General features: G+C 36.3%; 1 protein-coding gene across 1 annotated transcript in view; it reads right to left on the reverse strand.

The window, feature by feature from the left end:
- Positions 1–2,383: 2,383 nt before the first annotated feature.
- Positions 2,384–19,983, reverse strand: part of LOC134843905 (uncharacterized) — a 39,934-nt gene continuing 22,334 nt past the window's right edge. The window contains exons 6-8 of the mRNA XM_063860245.1: positions 5,719–5,912; positions 5,456–5,646; positions 2,384–2,695 (exon numbers count right to left, since the gene is read on the reverse strand). Of these exons, the coding sequence (XP_063716315.1) occupies positions 2,510–2,695; positions 5,456–5,646; positions 5,719–5,912 (571 nt within the window). The 3' untranslated portion in view covers positions 2,384–2,509. The remainder of the gene's footprint in view (positions 2,696–5,455; positions 5,647–5,718; positions 5,913–19,983) is intronic.

Here is a 19,983-nt window from a genome sequence, read left to right on the forward strand (position 1 = left end):
TGAAAAAGTGTAATGAAAGTCAGCTTATACTCAGGTAACTTTTTAAAGAGGCCTGATATAACTGGATAAATTACATACAGTATCAAGAGTTCGGTGCTTTTTCAAACACAAGCGCGAGCACGACAAAAAAAGCAGCTTTAAAAAGAGGGAAAAAAAGAGATAAAAAATAAGCCTAGAATTGGTAAAACTTTGCTACGTATCGGCTTCGAGCCTGCGACCCCGGATTTGGAGTCTCACACCCTGACCACGAACTCTTAACAACAGGCAAACACTAGTCAAAAATAAAGCAGCGACATATGCTAACTAATTGCGAATGCGATGCAGCAAAAGTGGCACCAAATACACATTGATACAAATTTGCAAGTAATAATTTGGAATATAACAAACTGAAGGCATCCACGCCAATTTTGCAAGTAATATTACTGTTCGAATGTCAAAGCATAGGCTATCGATAAGCCATGAAGATTCCCCAAAAGCGGCACCAATATTTGCTACTTAGGTTAGACAAAATTAGTCGTAGTATAACACTAACGCTCACTAAAGTTGACTTGTGTAAGAACTGGCAAAACAGATAATTAAATTCCATTTTCGAAATACGAAGTCGATCAAATTTTTTGTGAACTTAACTTTTTTACAGTTTACCTGGAGTTTACCTTCCTTTTAACAAAAGAATTGAATAAATTGAATTTAAAAAAAATCAAGTCCAGCCGCGAAAAAATAAAACTGGGCGTGAACAAACTTTAAGACTTTTTCCTGAAAATCAGTAAATGTAAGGGCATGGCAGTACAGCGAATGGAATTTTATTGATAACATTAAAGATATATATTACATTTAAAGACAGAAAGGGAGATGAAAGGTTTTATAAAAACACATTAGAAAGCAAAACAAGACTGCTCGTGTCAGGGCGAAGGCCTGAATATTCCGACTGCCTTTTAAGGTTTATGGAGCAGTAATAACATTAAAAAATTCACTGAAATAAAACAAAACTAAAAAAAAAACTCTAAAATTTGAAACTTTCATGAAAATCATCCCCCACACGCCATATAAAGTACAAAAGGATAGATTTCGCTCTTTGTAACAAACCAATTATGGCAAATAAGCTTCTTTTAACCAAGTTGGAACGATTTCTAAGACGGATTAACTCTCCGCTTACGCGTTAATAGCGCGAAATATATCGCGCGTTAATTGTACCAAATTGGCCAAAATGGCGATCTTTAAACCCCCGTAACTTTACGAAAAATGATCACAGGTGAAATATCTTTTCAAATTTAAGCTCAGGGCAACAATATTTTTGAATGATACAAAAAAATTTTTTGTCAAAAATGGCTAGTAAAAAAGTCGAAATTTGTCTGAAGAAAAAAAAAAACCCACCCCGAGCACAAATATTCCGTTACTTTCGTATCGAAAGTCGGAACAATTACATCCTATTTCGTGATCGGAACAATTATGAGCTCTAGCTAATTAAAATACATAGCATTGCAGCATATTTATAAATATGAACGAATTGAAACACTGGCAAGCAGAGCTCAGCACCACTTACGATACAATAACTAATTTCTAGAGTTTAAGAACTAGAGCTGTTAAAATTGCAACTTGGGTGAAGCTGGACATCTTTTAAAAATTGAGATCATGTGAACAAAGTTATTTACGGGAAAAAACTTGTACACACTTATTACAAACGGCCTACTTTTAGTACATCTATTACATTAGGGGCTAAGTAAACTCAGAATATTAATTTTTGAAGGTCACCAATCAGATTGGTAAATCTAGGCTATACAGGAACAAGACTGCTCGTATATCAGGGCAAATCTCTTAATGTTCCGTTAGTACTTAGGGCCAATGGAAAAATTTTTTTTGGTTGATTAAGTGATAAAAAATGAGAAATTTCTTTTTTGATTGTTTCTTCAATTTATCCCCCTACTAGCTATGTTAAATACTAAGGATGTATTTAGTGTCTCGTGTTGAGATAATAGGATTAAATTGCTTGCCTTAATTCAGTTTGGAACGAATCAAATTGCTTCTTACACGTGTTATAAGTACGCAATATAGCGCACTTTAATTATCCCAAACAGGCCAAATTTTTTAGCAATTTTAAAACGCACGTTACTTTACGAAAAAGGATCACAGGTGATATATGTTTTTAAATTTGAGCTTAGGTAAACAATATCTTTCAAATGGTAGAAACAAACATTCCGTCAAAAACGCTTAGCTAACAAGTGGAAAATTGACTGAATAAAAAAACCACATCAAGCATAAATATTCCTCACTTTCTTCGAAAGCCGGAGCAATTACACAGATCTTTGCTGGTTTCAGACCTGCCAAATTATGAAATGAACAATTTGAAATTTTATTTGAATAGAATGATACTAAAAGGAGCATAAATATTTCCAGAAGATATTTACAAAATTATGCAAATTGACAACACCACACAGCAGATAACTATACCGCAAACAAAAAAATACTTTTTGACAAAAAATAGAGCAAGCAAATTTATACGAGAATTACGTTTTTATAGATTGCTGTCTACAGTGGACCTCGAGAAATGTGAACTCGAATCGTCTTCAGTTCCATTAGTGATTTTGTCACTCAGAAGCTCCTCAATTAAGTCGTGATTTATTTGTATCCTCATTGGCAGTGAATGGGAAGCCCACCTAGTTGAACTGTAGAGACCCATTTGAATGCACTGGCGGAGCTTCTAAAGACAAAACGAAACAAATAGCTTTGCGAATAGCACAGTCTGTTCTGAAGACACTTGTCTTGGCAAATAGAAACAAAAATAATCTATCAATTTCTGAAAACGTTTGTCAAAATATATATTTTTAATTTTTAAAACAAGAGTTTAAATCAATCTGACCAGTCAAGTGATGCGAAAACACAAAAATCGCCCAAAAAAAGTTTTTGAATGCAAAAGAAAACGACTGAATGTTTTAGGCATTTTAACAAAAAATATATAAGACCTTAAGGTTCGCTTAATTGAAAAAATCTTTTTACAATGGACAGTTTTCTGATACAGCCAGACCATTTCAGAAATTCCATTGAATACTCATAAGGCTTCGATATGATCCAATAAGAACACCACACAACAATGAGATTTCTATCAAAAACACAACATTTATCAGTGCAGTGTAATCACTAAACAGATACTGTTTCGAAGAACTCGACTAAAAAGATTGGTTTAACTATTTTTCCCATCAATTCACATTGAGTTCAAATCATTGAACATATCTGGAGCATAAATGAATATCAGAAAAAAACTCTTTGCCCTAAACTAATTATACAGAGGCAAACCGGAGCTTTTTGATCAATAGCAGCTTTTTGAGAAAACTGGATCAACAGGTTAAATTTTATTTTGCTGGGAAATCTGATACTTAAATTCCATTTTCGAAACTAGAAGTCAACCACGTTTTTCGTGACCTTTAAACTCTAGCTGTTCGATAGTGGAGTTTGCCTTCCTTTTAACAAAGGAAAAGAAGTGAAGTTATAAAGAAATCGAAAATCAAACCGCGAAAAAAGTAAAATTTGAGCCTGAACAAATTTAACAATTTTTCCTGAGAAACAAAACAAAACAAAACATCGCTACCTATATAAAAATCTGAACTACGTTCGACGACTCTTAATTTACCAAAAACATCAATGAAAACACAACAATTAGCAAAACTTCTACAATTTCAAAAAAAATTCAAAAAGGTTTAAATTAAATAGATTTAGCTTAGAAGCGATGCTCTACCTTGCAAATAAAAGCATGAACAACGATATGAAAAGCTCCTAAAACTTTAAACAACAACACTAAATGTCAGCCAAACTTTTTTTGAGAAAATTTTGAAAACAATAGCAAAAACATCTTCAAGCTTGATCACCATCATCGTCATGTATTCGTTGAATAATTTTTGAATTTGTATCCTATCATATCTCAAATGTGTGACACGGGTTTTCAAATCTAAAGTGCTGAGTTAGGGTTTTTGCAAAAAAAAACGAAAAAAATTGTGGTTGATCTTGTTTTCTAACAAATCATATCATACGGCAATATACAAAAATAACTAATGAAACGAAACAAAAACATTCAATACTTTCAGAAGCAATTGATAATGAAGTTAGACAAAAAGAGAAAGAAGATTTCCAGACTCTAAACATCACCTCTGGCCACCCTAACAACTTTGGACATCCATTGAAACTGCCAGAACTAAGGAGCATGATGAAACAGGCCAAATAAACGTCAAAATTTAGACAGAAAAATAACGCCTTTTTAGACATCATTGGGGCCACAAAAACCACCATTTGGAAACCTTCAAGTCGAAACAAAAAAAATTATTCAACACATTTTACACAGAACAATTTTAAATTTGATGTTTATTTTTCTTATGGTATTAAATGAGGCATAAGTAGGAAAAAACATACTCTATAAACTTAGAACATAGCCAGCTGACAGTTGAAAAAGAGTAATGAACGCAAGGAAACAAAAAACTTTCAAAATTTAAAGAAAAAGTGTATGCCTTTGAAGCTCTTAGAATTTCAAGAACAATTTACGACTGGTGCTTTCTTGATAAAAAACAACCCAATTTGAAAAAATAGATCAATAGATAAAGCTTTCATTCTGCTGGGAAATCTAAAAATTAAATTCCATTTTCGAAACTAAAAGTCGTATTTAGGTCACTTTCAGCAGATGAATTTCAACTGAACTCAAAAAGTACTCATATATCTAAATGCATTTACAAATGCATTACTATGTATGGATGCACATCTGTAGTTATGAGAGCATTTTAAGACTTTTCCCGAAAAAAATCATCAATACCTATATACTTTCACTACGTCTTCACTAGGCTCATTTTTTGAAACATTAAAGAAATTAGCCAAAAATTACAAGATTTATGGCCAAATGTTAAACTTAAAACATAGCAAACAAACAGTTGGAAAGTCAACGAACGCAAGTCATTTTCGGCAAAAATTAAACCAATTTGAGAAAAAATTTATCATCAGGTAAATTTTTTATTCCGCTGGGAAATCAAATTATTTCCTTCGGAAAATTAAAATTGACTTTCGAAACTTGAAGTGAATCATGCTTATCGCGAACTTTTCATTTTAACTTCATTTACAAACCAGAAGTCAAAACGTGAAAAACCAAAGTTGAGCAGAACATATTTTAAGACTTTAAGACCGGAAAAACTATCAAAAAATCATCACAATTTAAATGAGAGTCTTCATTTCGTTCATTGGTTCTTAATAACATGAGAATCATGTGAATAAATCGGACTTCAATACATTTGCATCCGTAGTAAATTGTTAATTGATGCCAAAACCATTCACATACCAGGATTTTCTCTCTTTCAATAAAACATGTGATATCGCAGCTGCAAATTTCATGTGCACCAGCTAATTTATCTACAATGTGTTCAAAACTTGAAAAAAATTGCTAAAAGGCAAACAATTTTGAGAGCTGGCAAACTTATTGAAAACCAACCTCTCTAGAAGCAACTTCTGACCATTGATTGCTATTTATTTCTCTTCGTGCTTCCAAGACTTGCAGTAGTTGTTGCAGCAAATCAAACACGAGAACAAAATTGTGCACTTCTAGTTTTTTACCCGACTCTTTCCCAGCTGGCTTCAAACAGATTTCCAAACTCTTCAGTTTTTTCTCTTGATCCATTCTTTCTATGAATACAGAAAAACTTTACTTCCTGATCTAAGAATGCCTGTCCTAATTAGGAAGAAGAATTGACCCACCCCTTTCTTCCTCATTCCTTGACTGGTAGCCCTTGCATATTCGGTAACAGTAGAGCCTCCAACACAGCATAGCTGCAATGTCTCTGTTGCCAACTGCTCGCTCAAGATTATCAGGGGGTTCGTATCTCTTCCAAACAAACACGATTCCCGATTTCTCAAACGTCTCCAAACACTTGAAAAGCTTCAGGTGATTTCTGAAGCAGACAAAAACTTATACACTCTTTAGAACCAGACAACACAAGCTAGAAAGCTGATGAAAAGCGCAAAAACAGACACTAAAAATTCACCAAACAAATAAATCAAGGCGAAACCTTCGCAATTCCTATCAACTACGATTCCGTTCGGAGAATGATTCAATATTCACACCTGCAGCAGCGAAGCACAGTAGGGATTTAATGGTGCAGGCAGCATATGAGAAACCCCTTTGGGTGCCAATGCATTCTAGGAATGTCCGACAAACGAACCACTAGTCGGGCGGGGAAACAGGAGGAGTCAATGAAGACTGACTAAGACTAGGAACACTAGGAAAAACAGGATAATTAACGAGGACTAGCTCAACGCTAAGCCGGAATATATAGCATTTCCAGAAGATCCCATTTACGAAGGGTCATATCAAATTCCTACAAAGCGTTCACAAAGCGAAAGGGAGATCTGCGATATTACAATTGACACGAAATGGGAGAACGAATGTGAGCAATTGCGATAGACGGCTACCTTTTCATCCAAATGAGTAGAAGGCCGAATGCTCTTACTAGCTAAAAACGCTAACGTCGCTGTAATGGTAAACAATGTTAAAACTAAATAACTGTGGGATATCTTAGAAGGTACGTTCAGGCTACATCGGAATATTAAGATTAAGACCATTTATCCACGAGGGAAAGGACCAACACAAGAGCTGTACAGCTCATCACGGCGAACCGCTGTTGTGCCCCTGTTTAAGAGCTACATGCAATTTTTTGCTTATTTTCTGGGCTGGGTAATGTTGCTTCACCCTCAAGCAACGAGCACGGATCATGGTCAATCGAAAGGTCGGATGTTCGAAGCCCATCATTTTTTATTAGCCCCCGGCCTGCTTAGTGCAGGGCCAACCGTGGGTGAGGGGAGATTTCATCCATTTTGCCGCAGCGGTCGTGTTGAGGCTCTTGCGTACGAATCCCGCTTCGATCACGGCTGGAGGGGTCCCAGTGTCATCCGCCTTCTCAAGGTGGGATCGGTTGCGGCAAAATGGTTTTCGATGTGCTATATTAGGCTCTTGCGTACGAATCCCGCTTCGATAACGGCTGGAGGGGTCCCAGTGTCATCCACCTCCTCAAGGTGGGACCGGCTGCGGCAAAATGGTTTTCGATATGCTATGTTAGGCTCTTGCGTACGAATCCCGCTTCGATCACGGCTGGAGGGGTCCCAGTGTCATCCGCCTCCTCAAGGTGGGACCGGCTGCGGCAAAATGGTTTTCGATGTGCTATGTTAGGCTCTTGCGTACGAAGCTCTTGCGTACGAATCCCGCTTCGATCACGGCTGGAGGGGTCCCAGTGTCATCCGCCTCCTCAAGGTGGGATCGGCTGCGGTAAAATGGTTTTCGATGTGCTATGTTAGGCTCTTGCGTACGAAGCTCTTGCGTACGAATCCCGCTTCGATCACGGCTGGAGGGGTCCCAGTGTCATCCGCCTCCTCAAGGTGGGATCGGCTGCGGTAAAATGGTTTTCGATGTGCTATGTTAGGCTCTTGCGTACGAAGCTCTTGCGTACGAATCCCGCTTCGATCACGGCTGGAGGGGTCCCAGTGTCATCCGCCTCCTCAAGGTGGGATCGGCTGCGGCAAAATGGTTTTCGATGTGCTATGTTAGGCTCTTGCGTACGAAGCTCTTGCGTACGAATCCCGCTTCAATAACGGCTGGAGGGGTCCCAGTGTCATCCGCCTCCTCAAGGTGGGACCGGCTGCGGCAAAATGGTTTTCGATGTGCTATGTTAGGCTCTTGCGTACGAAGCTCTTGCGTACGAATCCCGCTTGGATCACGGCTGGAGGGGTCCCAGTGTCATCCGCCTCCTCAAGGTGGGACCGGCTGCGGCAAAATGGTTTTCGATGTGCTATTTTAGGCTATTGCGTACGAAGCTCTTGCATACGAATCCCACTTCGATCACGGCTGGAGGAGTCCCAGTGTCATCCGCCTCCTCAAGGTGGGACCGGCTGCGGCAAAATGGTTTTCGATGTGCTATGTTACTCTCGCATGAACAAAAGAATTGGTCTACGAGATCTAGCTCAAAAGCTCGAATTTGAACACATTGAAAAACAAAATCTTTAATCTCAAGAAAAGTGACATTCAAAAAAAACATTATAAATAGAATCTAAAAATTTATTGGAGAGTTTAATTTCACATATATCGCTGATAACAGCAGCGTTGCCTCTATTGTACAAAATGGATAGCAAAATTGGCTGTGGACAAATGTAATAGTGCTTTTGGGATACGGAAGCAAAATCGACCGGAATACGGGTGTATTAGTTAAGGATAATCGATACGTAAGGATTTTTGGCTTCGGATGTCAAACCCGGTGGGTGAAAAATCGAGGATCCCCATATACACATATACATGTCACTGGCGACGAAATATAACCGATATGGTTTCGAGATCTGTTACCAAAAAAAGAAATGAAGATTGTGGAACGCAAATACCCGGAATCGTCGCAACAATCAGCGGTAAGGTTTTCAAAATTTCACTCAAAACTGAAGCAAAATTTGACTTGATTTAGTCAAAAAATCCAACCACAAAAGAAATTTACCGCTGTCTATCAGACAAGAAGAAGAATTTCAATCCAACTCAGGAGCTAAGAGGGCTGATTGAGATTTTTCAAAGCTTCATAGATTCCGATTTAATACCTGCAACGGGACAATCAGTTAAGCACTAGACTCAAAAATACTAAAAATTGTGGTAAAACCTGTGTATCAGCAGCCCCTAATATTAAAAACCTAATGGATTCTGTAGCACAAGGTATTGCTGAGGTATTGCTAAGGTTCAATCTCCATTCATTTATAAAAAGCAAACCACACAATCAAGTTTGCTTCTCGAGTCTATTTTTTATATAGAAATCAATTACCTAAAACGTAAGATGAATTCGGGCTAAACAATCTCCATTCATTTCTTTCTCATAACAAATAGATGAAAACGATAATAAAAAACTGGGTCAACTGATCTGAAAACTCCTAATTGGACTCAAAAACTTTGCTTACAATCCTTCTGCCAAACAACCTGCATGTTTTACAGGAAAACTTGGGGATAACAAAGGGCCCATCCGTTGCTTGCTGTAAACTAAGATTGAAATGAAAAACGAAATTGAACCAATTGCCACAAAAAAAACACTTTTTTTTCAAACACTTCGACCGGAATTAACCACACTCTCGAATATTGTCCAACACTTCCCATATTTTTTCGCAGAAAAACAGTCGTGTCAAAACTGCGAAAAAACATTCTGAAAATTGATGATCTTTGTATCGAAAATTATGAAAAGTTTATAACAACAATAAGCTGTTCCAACAACTTAAGTCAATTAAAAACGAAATTGCATAAACCTACAGCAAAGTAAACTAAATAAAACTAAAACTAACTCCACGCATTGTCAGTAACCAGAAACCATAAATCCGAAAACTGAAAATAAAATAGAAAGAAAATTTTCTTACATGAAAAACCTTGAATTTTTCTCCCAGTAAGTTTAGAAGACCAAAAAACCATGATCTATATTAACCCTCCTGAAAATGAATAAAATAAAAATTGAGGGAAACAGCGATCAAATTTTTGAAAAAATTGTCAGAAGCAAAGGCGACAAATTTGGTCGAAAACTAACTTGAAGGTCGAAAAAATATTCAGCGTTTTAACCTTCATTAATAACATTCAATTAAGCAATGTAATTGACTTGTAAAATAGAGGAAAGTAAACCAAAAAAATGAACCGAAAGCGACGAAAATAAAAAAAAAGCAAAAAATACCAAAGAAATTTCATTAGAAATTTTGAACTGCAAACTTATTGGAAAACACAGTGCGATTCATATAATAAGATATAGATGCACAGTGTGATTAATAGACCAAAGAGCGAAAATATGCTGCACATACTGCATGCTGAAAGCTGAAACCCGTGACTAAATTCTTTATGGGAAAATGTCTTGTACCCTGTTGTAATGAAACTTCTATGGAATGAAGGCAATGCCAGCTATATTCCAAGAAACGGCTTTGCCAGTTGATATCAAGTTCCGTTGATCTAACTACTATGCCGGTTATATTTCAAACGTTTAAGACAAAAAATTGGAAAACTATCTATAACTTTTTGTTTCGTAGATAATTTCTCAGTTGTCTGTAAAGGCGGACGGACAGGACAGGACGACACATCCAACAAGTTGAAAGCTCTCTCGAGAGATTGGACAAGGAGAAATTTCGCGCCAACCTAAGCAAATCTACAAAGAAACAAAATGGCTTAGGTAGACGGTGAATCAACACAATACAAACTGAATAATCGGCCGACTAGAAACTATAACGAATCTCCAACCCCCAAAAATCAGACATTTGTGAAATTTTTGTTGAAGCAAATTTTAACAGAGGCGAATTGGAGCTTCGCATCACTTACGATTCAACTAGATATAACAAAGTGAATGAAGAAAGAGAGTTATGCAAAAAACATATCCAAACAAAAGAATGCAAAACCATCATCGAAACAAACTTAACCAAGCGACGATAAAGCCGAAAAAACATGAGCAGAAACTTTTTCATAACTAATTAAAAAATTACATGACCCACTTCCCCTCATAACACGCACAGGTACACAAAAACCATTTTTGTGCATGAATCGACGCAAAACGAGGCTGCTAAGAAAAAAAATTCATCTAACCAAGTGGTAAAAATTCAACTTAATACGTCCACAAGGGAGCGTAAAAGATGTGTTTTCCTTGGAACGACCCAAAATTAGATCACTAAGCCAATAAAAAGAGGCCGCAATAATTTGGGCCGAATAAAGCAAATCATTCACAAAAGCAAACTTAAAGAAAAATGCACACAGCAAAAAAGCGATTTCAAGATGTAGCAACTAAGCCGACAAAAGAATAGCAGACAAATGATTGGCCGACAGTTTTATTTAAAACCCAACATTACCTCCTTGAAACCGAAAATTTTGAACCTAGAGATGAAACTAGGAGAGTCCTGTGAACAAAGTTATTTACGGGGAAAAGTATAATACCCAATTGCAATACCCTTGCTTATCGCAAGATTAAAAATCAAGGAAGTTATTTACATTATTTAAGATTATATAATAATATATGGACGAAGTTATTTACGGAAAAACAGTCTAGTATCCAATTGCAGTAAAATCGCAAGTGTAAACACAGAGGGCAAGCTACGCTTTGCAAAAACTAGCAAGAACACAAAAAAGCAGCTTTTTAAAGTGAAATAAGAAAAATAGAAATAAGCCTCGAATTAGTTAAACTTTGCTATGTATCGGTTTCAAGCCTGCGACCTCAAAAATTGGAGTCTCAATCCCTGCCCCCTCGGCCACGAACGCTTAACAACCGGCAAACAATCACAAACAAAGCAGCTACCTATGCAAAAAAAAATTGCCAATGCGATGCAGCAAAGGTAGCAACAAATACAAATAGACATATAACTAGCAGGCCAGCCTCCAATAATCAATCAGCTCGCAAGAAATTAGTAGTTTCATGAAGATTTTATGAAGCGATCTGGAGTTTTTCTAAGCAAGCTCGTCGAGCTATAAAATTATTTCATTTGATGAGTTATTTCATGGAGCGAATCTTTCCGCAAAAAACAATTTTTTCCTAGGCATGCTATTCCAGCTATAAAACTTTGCAATATTTGAAGTTACTTGATGACGGTAATGGAATAGCGAAAAATGTAGGTTTCTCCATTGAAGCAACAAATTATCAAATCAGATTTTTTTAGAGCAAACCAGTCCGCAAAAATAAAGTTTTTTAGCCAAGCTATTCTTTTCCAGCTTTGAAACATTGAAAAATTTCTAGCTATTTCATACTTAATCGGTTCGCGAAAAACTTATCTGTTACTGAGCTAACTGATCATGCTCTGAATTTTGCAATATTTTTATTTATTTCATGAAGGAACTCGGATAGCGAAAACTTCAAGTTTTCCTATTAGAGCCACTCATGCGATGAAACTTTATTATATTTGAAGTTATTTTTTAGATCGAATTGGCTAGCAGAAGTCAAGTTTCTGAATGCAAATTACTAGCGAAAATCTTTGAAACACTTTAAATTATTTCAGAGCAAATCAAACCGCAAAAAAAATGAAGTTTCCGTGAGCATGCTATTCAAGCTATGAAACAGCCAAATTTTTCAAATTATTTCAGGAAGGGCATCGAATAGCTAAAAAGTTAAGTTTTTCTAATTGAAACAATTAAACTATGAAACTTTGAAACAAGTTATTTCTGATAGCAATTCGATCCGCAAAAAAATCAATTTTTAGCAAACTATTCAAGCTATGAAACTGTAAAACATTTTAAGTTACTCCAGACTAAATTAGTTTGCAAAAAAACTGAAGTTTTAGATGCAAGCTTTTGAAGCACGGAAACTGTTCAGGCCCGAATTTTTTAAGTTGTTTCGGAGACCGAGTTGGTTAACGAAAAGTTATTTTGAACAATTTAATCAAGCTATAAAACTTTAAAATAATTTTAAAGTTATTGTACGGAATTGCAGCCAGTTTTGAAATATTTCAAACTACTTCAAGAAGCCGTTTGGATGGCAAAAAAATTGAATTTACTATTGAAGCTATTAAAGCGATAAAAAACTGAAATATATCTTATATTCAAATTATAAAAATTTTCGGATCAATTCAAGTTGTCTTATAGAGCAAATCAATTTGCGAAAGGTTAACTTTTACTCAACAAGCTATTGAAGCTATGAAAATTTAAAATAGTTCAATTTGTGTTTTAGACGAAAGTGTTTTGCGATAACATGGTTTTTCGAAGTGTGCTAATTGCGCGATAAAACTTCAAAATATTTTAAGTTGTCTCATAAAATGAAGTTGTCTCAGTTTAAAAAACCTTTCATTTAAGCAAGCTATTAAAGATATGAAAATTGAAATATTTCAAGTTTTTGTAGACTGAAAAACTTGCAAAAGATGGTTTTTTAAGCGAGCTAATCAAGCGACAAAACTTCGAAGTAATTCAATTATTTTATGGACTGAATCAAAGCTATTTTTGAAGTATTTCAAGTTAGTTCAAAAAGCCATTCGGATGGTAAAAAATTAAACTTTCCTTGAACCCATTTAAAGTTTTAAGCAGCAATGAAAATATAAAGAGATGAAAATTTAAAACAATTCAAGTAATTCCATTGAGCAATTCGGTCCACAAAAAGTTTGTGGAGCCAGCTATTCAGACTATGAAACCTTGAAAAAACTCAAGTCGTTTCATAGAGCGAATCAGTTCGCAAATCAGTTGGCAACAAGTTTTTCATAAGCAAGCTATTGAAGCTACGAAAATTTGCCAAAACGATTTGCGAAAAAATGAGGGTTTTTAAGCAAAAAATCAAGTTTTACTTGCGCAAGCTTGTGATGCTATGAAAGTTGACATATTTCAAGTTGCTCCCAAGAACGACAGATTTTGCGAAGAAATCCAAGTGAGCTAATCAAATTATGAACTTCTTAGTAACCCAAATGGGTTTTTTAAAACTTCAGATATCGCAAAAAAATTGAAATTTTCCCATGCAAGTCATTCAAGCAAATAAACGTTGAAAGTTTCCGAGCTTTTTAATTGAACGAATAATGTCATGAAACCATTCATGTTTTCTAGGCAAGCTGATTGAGCAATAACAATTTGAAATAATTTAAATTATTTCGTTAAGCAAAACGGATACCTTAAGTTTAAGCGTTTCAACGAAAATTATTTCATGAATTGAATCGGTTCGCGATGTTTTAAGTTTTTTTAGGCTTCCTATTCCAGCATGAGCAATGAAAATTTGAAATAATACAAGGTATTTTGTAGAACGAACAAATCAGTTTTCCGAAGCAGAATTTTTTCAGCAAGCTACTCTTGGTATGGAACATTGAAATACACTCAAACATTTCAACAATGAAACACTTCAATATATTTCAAAGAGCGAATCAAGTTTTTCCTAGGCAATTTGTTCAAGCTACGAAACGACTTTGCATTATTTCAAGTTATTGAATGACGTAAATCGATTGCAAAAAACTTAGTTTCTCTAATTAAGTTAGAGCAATTGAAGCGTTGAAATAATTATTTCAAAGAGCAAATATGTTCGCGAGAAGCTAGTTTTTCTTAGCAAACTTTTAAAGATATTCGATTGATGAAACTTTGAACACAGAGCCGAAGCTGTGCATCGCAAACGTTTGCGAGAATACGACCAAAAAGCAGCTCTATCAAGTAAAATCAGAAATATTCTTGTTATTTCATTAACTAAATCGGTTGCAGAAAATTTTTAAAGTTTTTCCTTAGCAAGCAATTCGACTATGAAACATTCCAAATTATTTTATAAAGGAAATCGATTCGCAAAAAAACTGAGTTTTTCTTTATGCTATTCAACCTATGAAATATTTCAAGTTATTTCAAACACTGAAGCAGTTCGGAAAAACTTTAGTTATTGTAGGCAAGCTATTCACGCAAAGACACTTTGAAATTTTTCAAGTTATTTCATGGACAGAATCGGCTTGCAAAAAGTTGAGGTTTTTTAAAAAAGCTAATCCAGCAATAAAACTTAGAAATGTTTCATAACGTAAATCGGTTTCCTAAAAATAGGTTTTTCCAAGCATGGAAGTTGCTGTTTTTAGTTGAATCTTTTCTGACTGAAATGCATCTATAAACGCAAAAAGTTGAACAAAAAAAGTGTGCAGGTACTGTCTAGTCTGGGATCAAGTTCATCGAGATTTTCGGACTTACCTCAAAAAGACTTCTAGAATATTCCAGCTTAAAATTGTTCAAAACATCTGAAGCGTCGATTTCATTATGACTGAAAATTTCTACATTCAGAAATATATCTTTAACGTTGAGCTCAATGATCGCTCTTATACATTGCACCTTATGTCAGCTAAAATATGGCAAACATTTATCCGTCATTCGTTTAATATGTACTAGCAAGCTCGTCTCCAATATTCAAACGGCTCGCAAAAATATTTGTTGTTGCGAACAAGCTATTCGAGCAGGGAAACTTCGAACAATTTTAGTTAAAGCAAATAAATTGGTTTGAAAAACTTTAAATTTTAAAGATCGAATTGGTTCGCGGAAAGTTGTAGTTTTCCGATGCACGCCAGTCATACGACTTAGCTTTGAAACATTTCAAGTTGTTTCTTGAAGGGAATCGGATGGCGAAAAATTGAAGCTTTTCTATTGAAGAGATGAAACATTGACATTGATATTTCAAAGAGCGAACCAAGTTTTTCTCCTCAAGTTGTTCAAGTTACGAAGGCAATCTGTTCAGGCAATCTGTTGAAGCTACAAAAAAACTTTGTTTATTTCAAGTTATTTCATGAAGTAAACCGGATAGCAAAAAGCTTAGTTTTTCTATTAAAGTTAAATCCATTCAAGTGATGAAAAAAACTCGGCTATGTGTAGGATTTGAATCTGTGGCCTACTGCAATCAAGAGATTTTGAGTCTCACGCACTATCCCCTCAGCCACTCAAGCTTAACAACCGACAAACAATAGTCAGGAATAAAGCAGCTACATACGCTTACAAATTGCCAATGCGATTCAGCATTGGTATCGCCGTCATATAGCCACATTATCTATAAATTATGCATTTTAAACCATTGCGAGATATACTGAGTTAGAAAATTTCTGAAATAGAGTTTTCATAATTGTTGTTTGAAAAAAAATCACTCTTTTCGGTTCATTTGGTGAAATAAAAATAAATCAACTGTGTTAACTTATTACTATTCGAATGTCAAAGCACAAGCTATGACAAAGCTGTAAAGGTGCTCCAAAAGTGGCACCAATATTTGCAACTTCGGTTGGAAAAAAAAGAGGGCTCGTACTAATACACTCGTTTCGCAAGTTTAAATACTTCATTTTAATTTCATAGAGCGAATCGCAAAGATTTTTACGCAACCAAAACTTGTTTAGGCTATGATAGTTTTAAAGTTGATTCATAGACAGAACCATTGCGCAAAAAACTGAAATTTTTCGATGCAAGCTTTAACAAGCAAAGCAACTAAGAAACGATTTAAGTTGGTTTGTTTTTTTTAGGCTAAGAAACGATTTAAGTTTTTTTTAGGCAAACTATTGTGACTATGGTACATTAAATAACTTAACTAATGTGACCCAGCAAATCAAATGCCATAAGTTTGAGTTTTTCTAGGCAAGCTATTGAAGCAATTAAAACTATAAAAAATTTTCAGTTATTTTATGGAACGAATCGTTCTGAAAAACATGATTTTCATTATTCACGCTATTTAAGCTATGAAACTAAATATTTCAAGTTAATTCGTAGCGCGAATCGGTTTGCGAAAAATTTTTCTTAAGCAAGAAAATCAAGTTACGAATCATTTCAAGTTAAGACTGAATCAGTTCGAAAAGTTTACCTAAGCTATGAAACACTTCGAGTTAATTAAAAAAAGTCGGTTTACTGAAAATTTTTCTAGGGAAGCTATTCAAGCTTCGAAATATTTCAAATTAGATATGATTCGACTCGCGAAAAAAGTAAGTTTTTTGAAACAAGTTATTCAAAAGATAAAATAATGAAAAATTGCACGTTACTTCATAGCGCAAATCATTTTTTTCTCAGCAAGCTATTCCAGCTATGACACTTTGAAAAGATAAATGTAATTTTTCAGAACGAATCGGTTCGCGAAAAATTAAAATTTTCCAAGCAAGCTGTTCAAGTTCAAATACCTCAATTTATTCCATAGACCAATTCGCTTCCCAAAAATTTTTGAGTTTTTCTACGCAAGCTAGAGGCAATGAAGGTTAAAAATATTTCAAGTCAGTTCTTAGCGCAAATCAAATCGCCAGTCAGTTTTTCTAAACTTGGAGATGCTGTTTTAAGTTGCTTGGGTTCCGACTGAAAAGAATATGCTAACGCAGTTTTTTTTGATAGTTTCTAAAATGAATCGAGTTTATTTTGATTTTTGAATTGCACTTTTTCAAAAAGAGTTCTAGAATATTCCAAACTTCAGAATACTCGATGATCGTTGTGAATGATTCTTAGACCTTCTGATCTAAACTTTTTTAAAAAACGTAGCGCTCGAAAGCATCTTAAACATTACGCCTGATGCAAAATTGATGTAATTTATTATTTGAGAACGTTCAAAAAATCTGAAGCGTCGAATTGATTTTGACTGAAAACTTCTTAAACGTAATATTTCTTAAATGTTGAGCTCAATGATTGCTCTTATACATTGAGCCTTATGGCAGCTAAAACATCGCAAATTGTTTATGTCATTCGTTTAATGTATATGATAATTTGGAACCTAATGAACTGAAGGCATCAAAACTAACTTTGCGTGTAAAAATCTGGCAAACATAAATCCACAGTATGTATGAAATATGCATTTCAAACAAATTGCGAGATACATTTCGAGTTAAAAAAATTTCTGACATCGAGTTATTATGATTGTTTTGTTGCTTGAAAAAATAACTTTTTTCAGTTCATTTGAAGAATTAACACACAGTCGAAGCTGCGCTTTGCAAACACTAGCGAGAACATGACAAAAATCAGCTCTATAAAGTGCAAAAACAAATAGCAGAAATAAGCCTCAAATTAGTTTTAAAAAAATTTCAGCTAGGTCTGGGATTCAATCTGCGACCAACGGCGACTTAGAAATTAAGAGACTCCTGCACTAACCACTCAGCCACGGAGGCTTAACTAATCACAAACACTGGCCTCAAATCAAGCAGAGATAGCGTTACAAACATCCTAAATGTAAGTTGGATGGACGGATGTTTAGCTGGTTGTAAGGATGGCTCAATGAATGTTTGAATCTTTGGCTGGATGATTGAAAGAGTGGATCCAAGGCACGATGGATAGCTAGATGGACACATGGATGGCTATATAGATGCATCGCTAGACTACTAGTTGAATGAATGGTTAGAGGGAAGGATGGCTTGAGTAATTGCTGGATCGAAGACTGACTGGTTGGATATATGGATAGCTTGACGGATGGATGGCTGAACTGGTGGCTAGATGGAGATATGCTTCGTTGACTGGAGAGATTGCTAGATCGACAATTGACGGCAGCATGGATGCCTGATGGGATGTATGAATGGCTAGATGGATGGATGTGGGAAGGATAAGTATCGAGACGGATGGATGTCTAGATCGACGATGAACTGCTGGATAGAGAACAGGCTGAATCTGTAGATGGCCTGCCAGATGATTGATGGCTGGCTGAGATAGGTGGATCGTTGGATGGGTAAATAGATAGCAGGATTGATGGAGGTCTAAAATGACAGATCGAAGACTGGTTGACTGGATGGATGGAAGGCAGGATCGATTGCGTTACAAACATCCTAAAAGTAAGTTGGATGGACGGATGTTTAGCTGGTTGTAAGGATGGCTCAATGGATGTTTGAATCGTTGGCTGGATGATTGAAAGAGTGGACCCAAGGCACGATGGATAGCTAGATGGACACATGGATGGCTATATAGATGCATCGCTAGACTACTAGTTGAATGAATGGTTGGAGGGAAGGATGGCTTGAGTAATTGCTGGATCGAAGACTGAATGGTTGGATATATGGATAGCTTGACGGATGGATGGCTGAACTTGTGGCTAGATGGAGATATGCTTCGTTGACTGGAGAGATTGCTAGATCGACAATTGACGGCTGCATGGATGCCTGATGGGATGTATGAATGGCTAGATGGATGGATGTGGGAAGGATAGGTATCGAGACGGATGGATTTCTAGATCGACGATGAACTGCTGGATAGAGAACAGGCTGAATCTGTGGATGGCCTGCCGGATGATTGATGGCTGGCTGAGATAGGTGGATCGTTGGATGGGTAAATAGATAGCAGGATTGATGGAGGTCTAAAATGACAGATCGAAGACTGGTTGACTGGATGGATGGAAGGCAGGATCGATTGCGTTACAAACATCCTAAAAGTAAGTTGGATGGACGGATGTTTAGCTGGTTGTAAGGATGGCTCAATGGATGTTTGAATCGTTGGCTGGATGATTGAAAGAGTGGACCCAAGGCACGATGGATAGCTAGATGGACACATTGATGGCTATATAGATGCATCGCTAGACTACTAGTTGAATGAATGGTTGGAGGGAAGGATGGCTTGAGTAATTGCTGGATCGAAGACTGAATGGTTGGATATATAGATAGCTTGACGGATGGATGGCTGAACTTGTGGCTAGATGCAGATATGCTTCGTTGACTGGAGAGATTGCTAGATCGACAATTGACGGCTGCATGGATGCCTGATGGGATGTATGAATGGCTAGATGGATGGATGTGGGAAGGATAGGTATCGAGACGGATGGATTTCTAGATCGACGATGAACTGCTGGATAGAGAACAGGCTGAATCTGTGGATGGCCTGCCGGATGATTGATGGCTGGCTGAGATAGGTGGATCGTTGGATGGGTAAATAGATAGCAGGATTGATGGAGGTCTAAAATGACAGATCGAAGACTGGTTGACTGGATGGATGGAAGGCAGGATGGATTGCTGGTTGGATGAAGAGACAGCAAGATGAATGAATGGCTGGCTAGATTCATCAATCGATGACGAGATATAAGGTGGCTTAGTGCATGCATAAATAGCTGGTTGGATTGATACATGAGATTATTGAGAGGGGCCAGACAGTCAAAGGGAAGCGGCATGCATGGATGGCGGTGTACATGAACGAATAGATGGCTGATTGAATGGACTACTGGTTAGAGTGATGGATTGCTTAAGTAGTGGCTGAATAGATGGATGGTTGGCTCTGTGGATGACTGGTTGGTGCGATGGCTAGATAGAAGGCTGACTGGATAGATGGCTGGCTAGATATGGAGGAACGGCTGGTTTGATGGATGTCTGGTTGAATGAAGGGCTGGTTGGATGAACTGCTAGATGAATGGATGGATCGTTCGATGGCTGAAAGTTTTTGGGTTCTGAAAAGTCATTAAAAAAACACCATATCTCGGAGTATAGGGGCACTGCGCAGTCATTTTTAGAGAATAGACTTGTTACCTATTGAGAGTATCATTACAACACCAATTATAGGATTCGGAAACTCAATTTTCGTCAAGTGTTTTAAACTTAAGATTTTACGCCAAAAAAAACTTCAAAAAAAACCATGAAAATGTCATATCTCGA

The sequence above is a fragment of the Symsagittifera roscoffensis genome, chromosome 4 (assembly GCF_963678635.1).
Source record: "Symsagittifera roscoffensis chromosome 4, txSymRosc1.1, whole genome shotgun sequence".
NCBI classification, from domain to species: Eukaryota; Metazoa; Xenacoelomorpha; order Acoela; family Convolutidae; genus Symsagittifera; species Symsagittifera roscoffensis.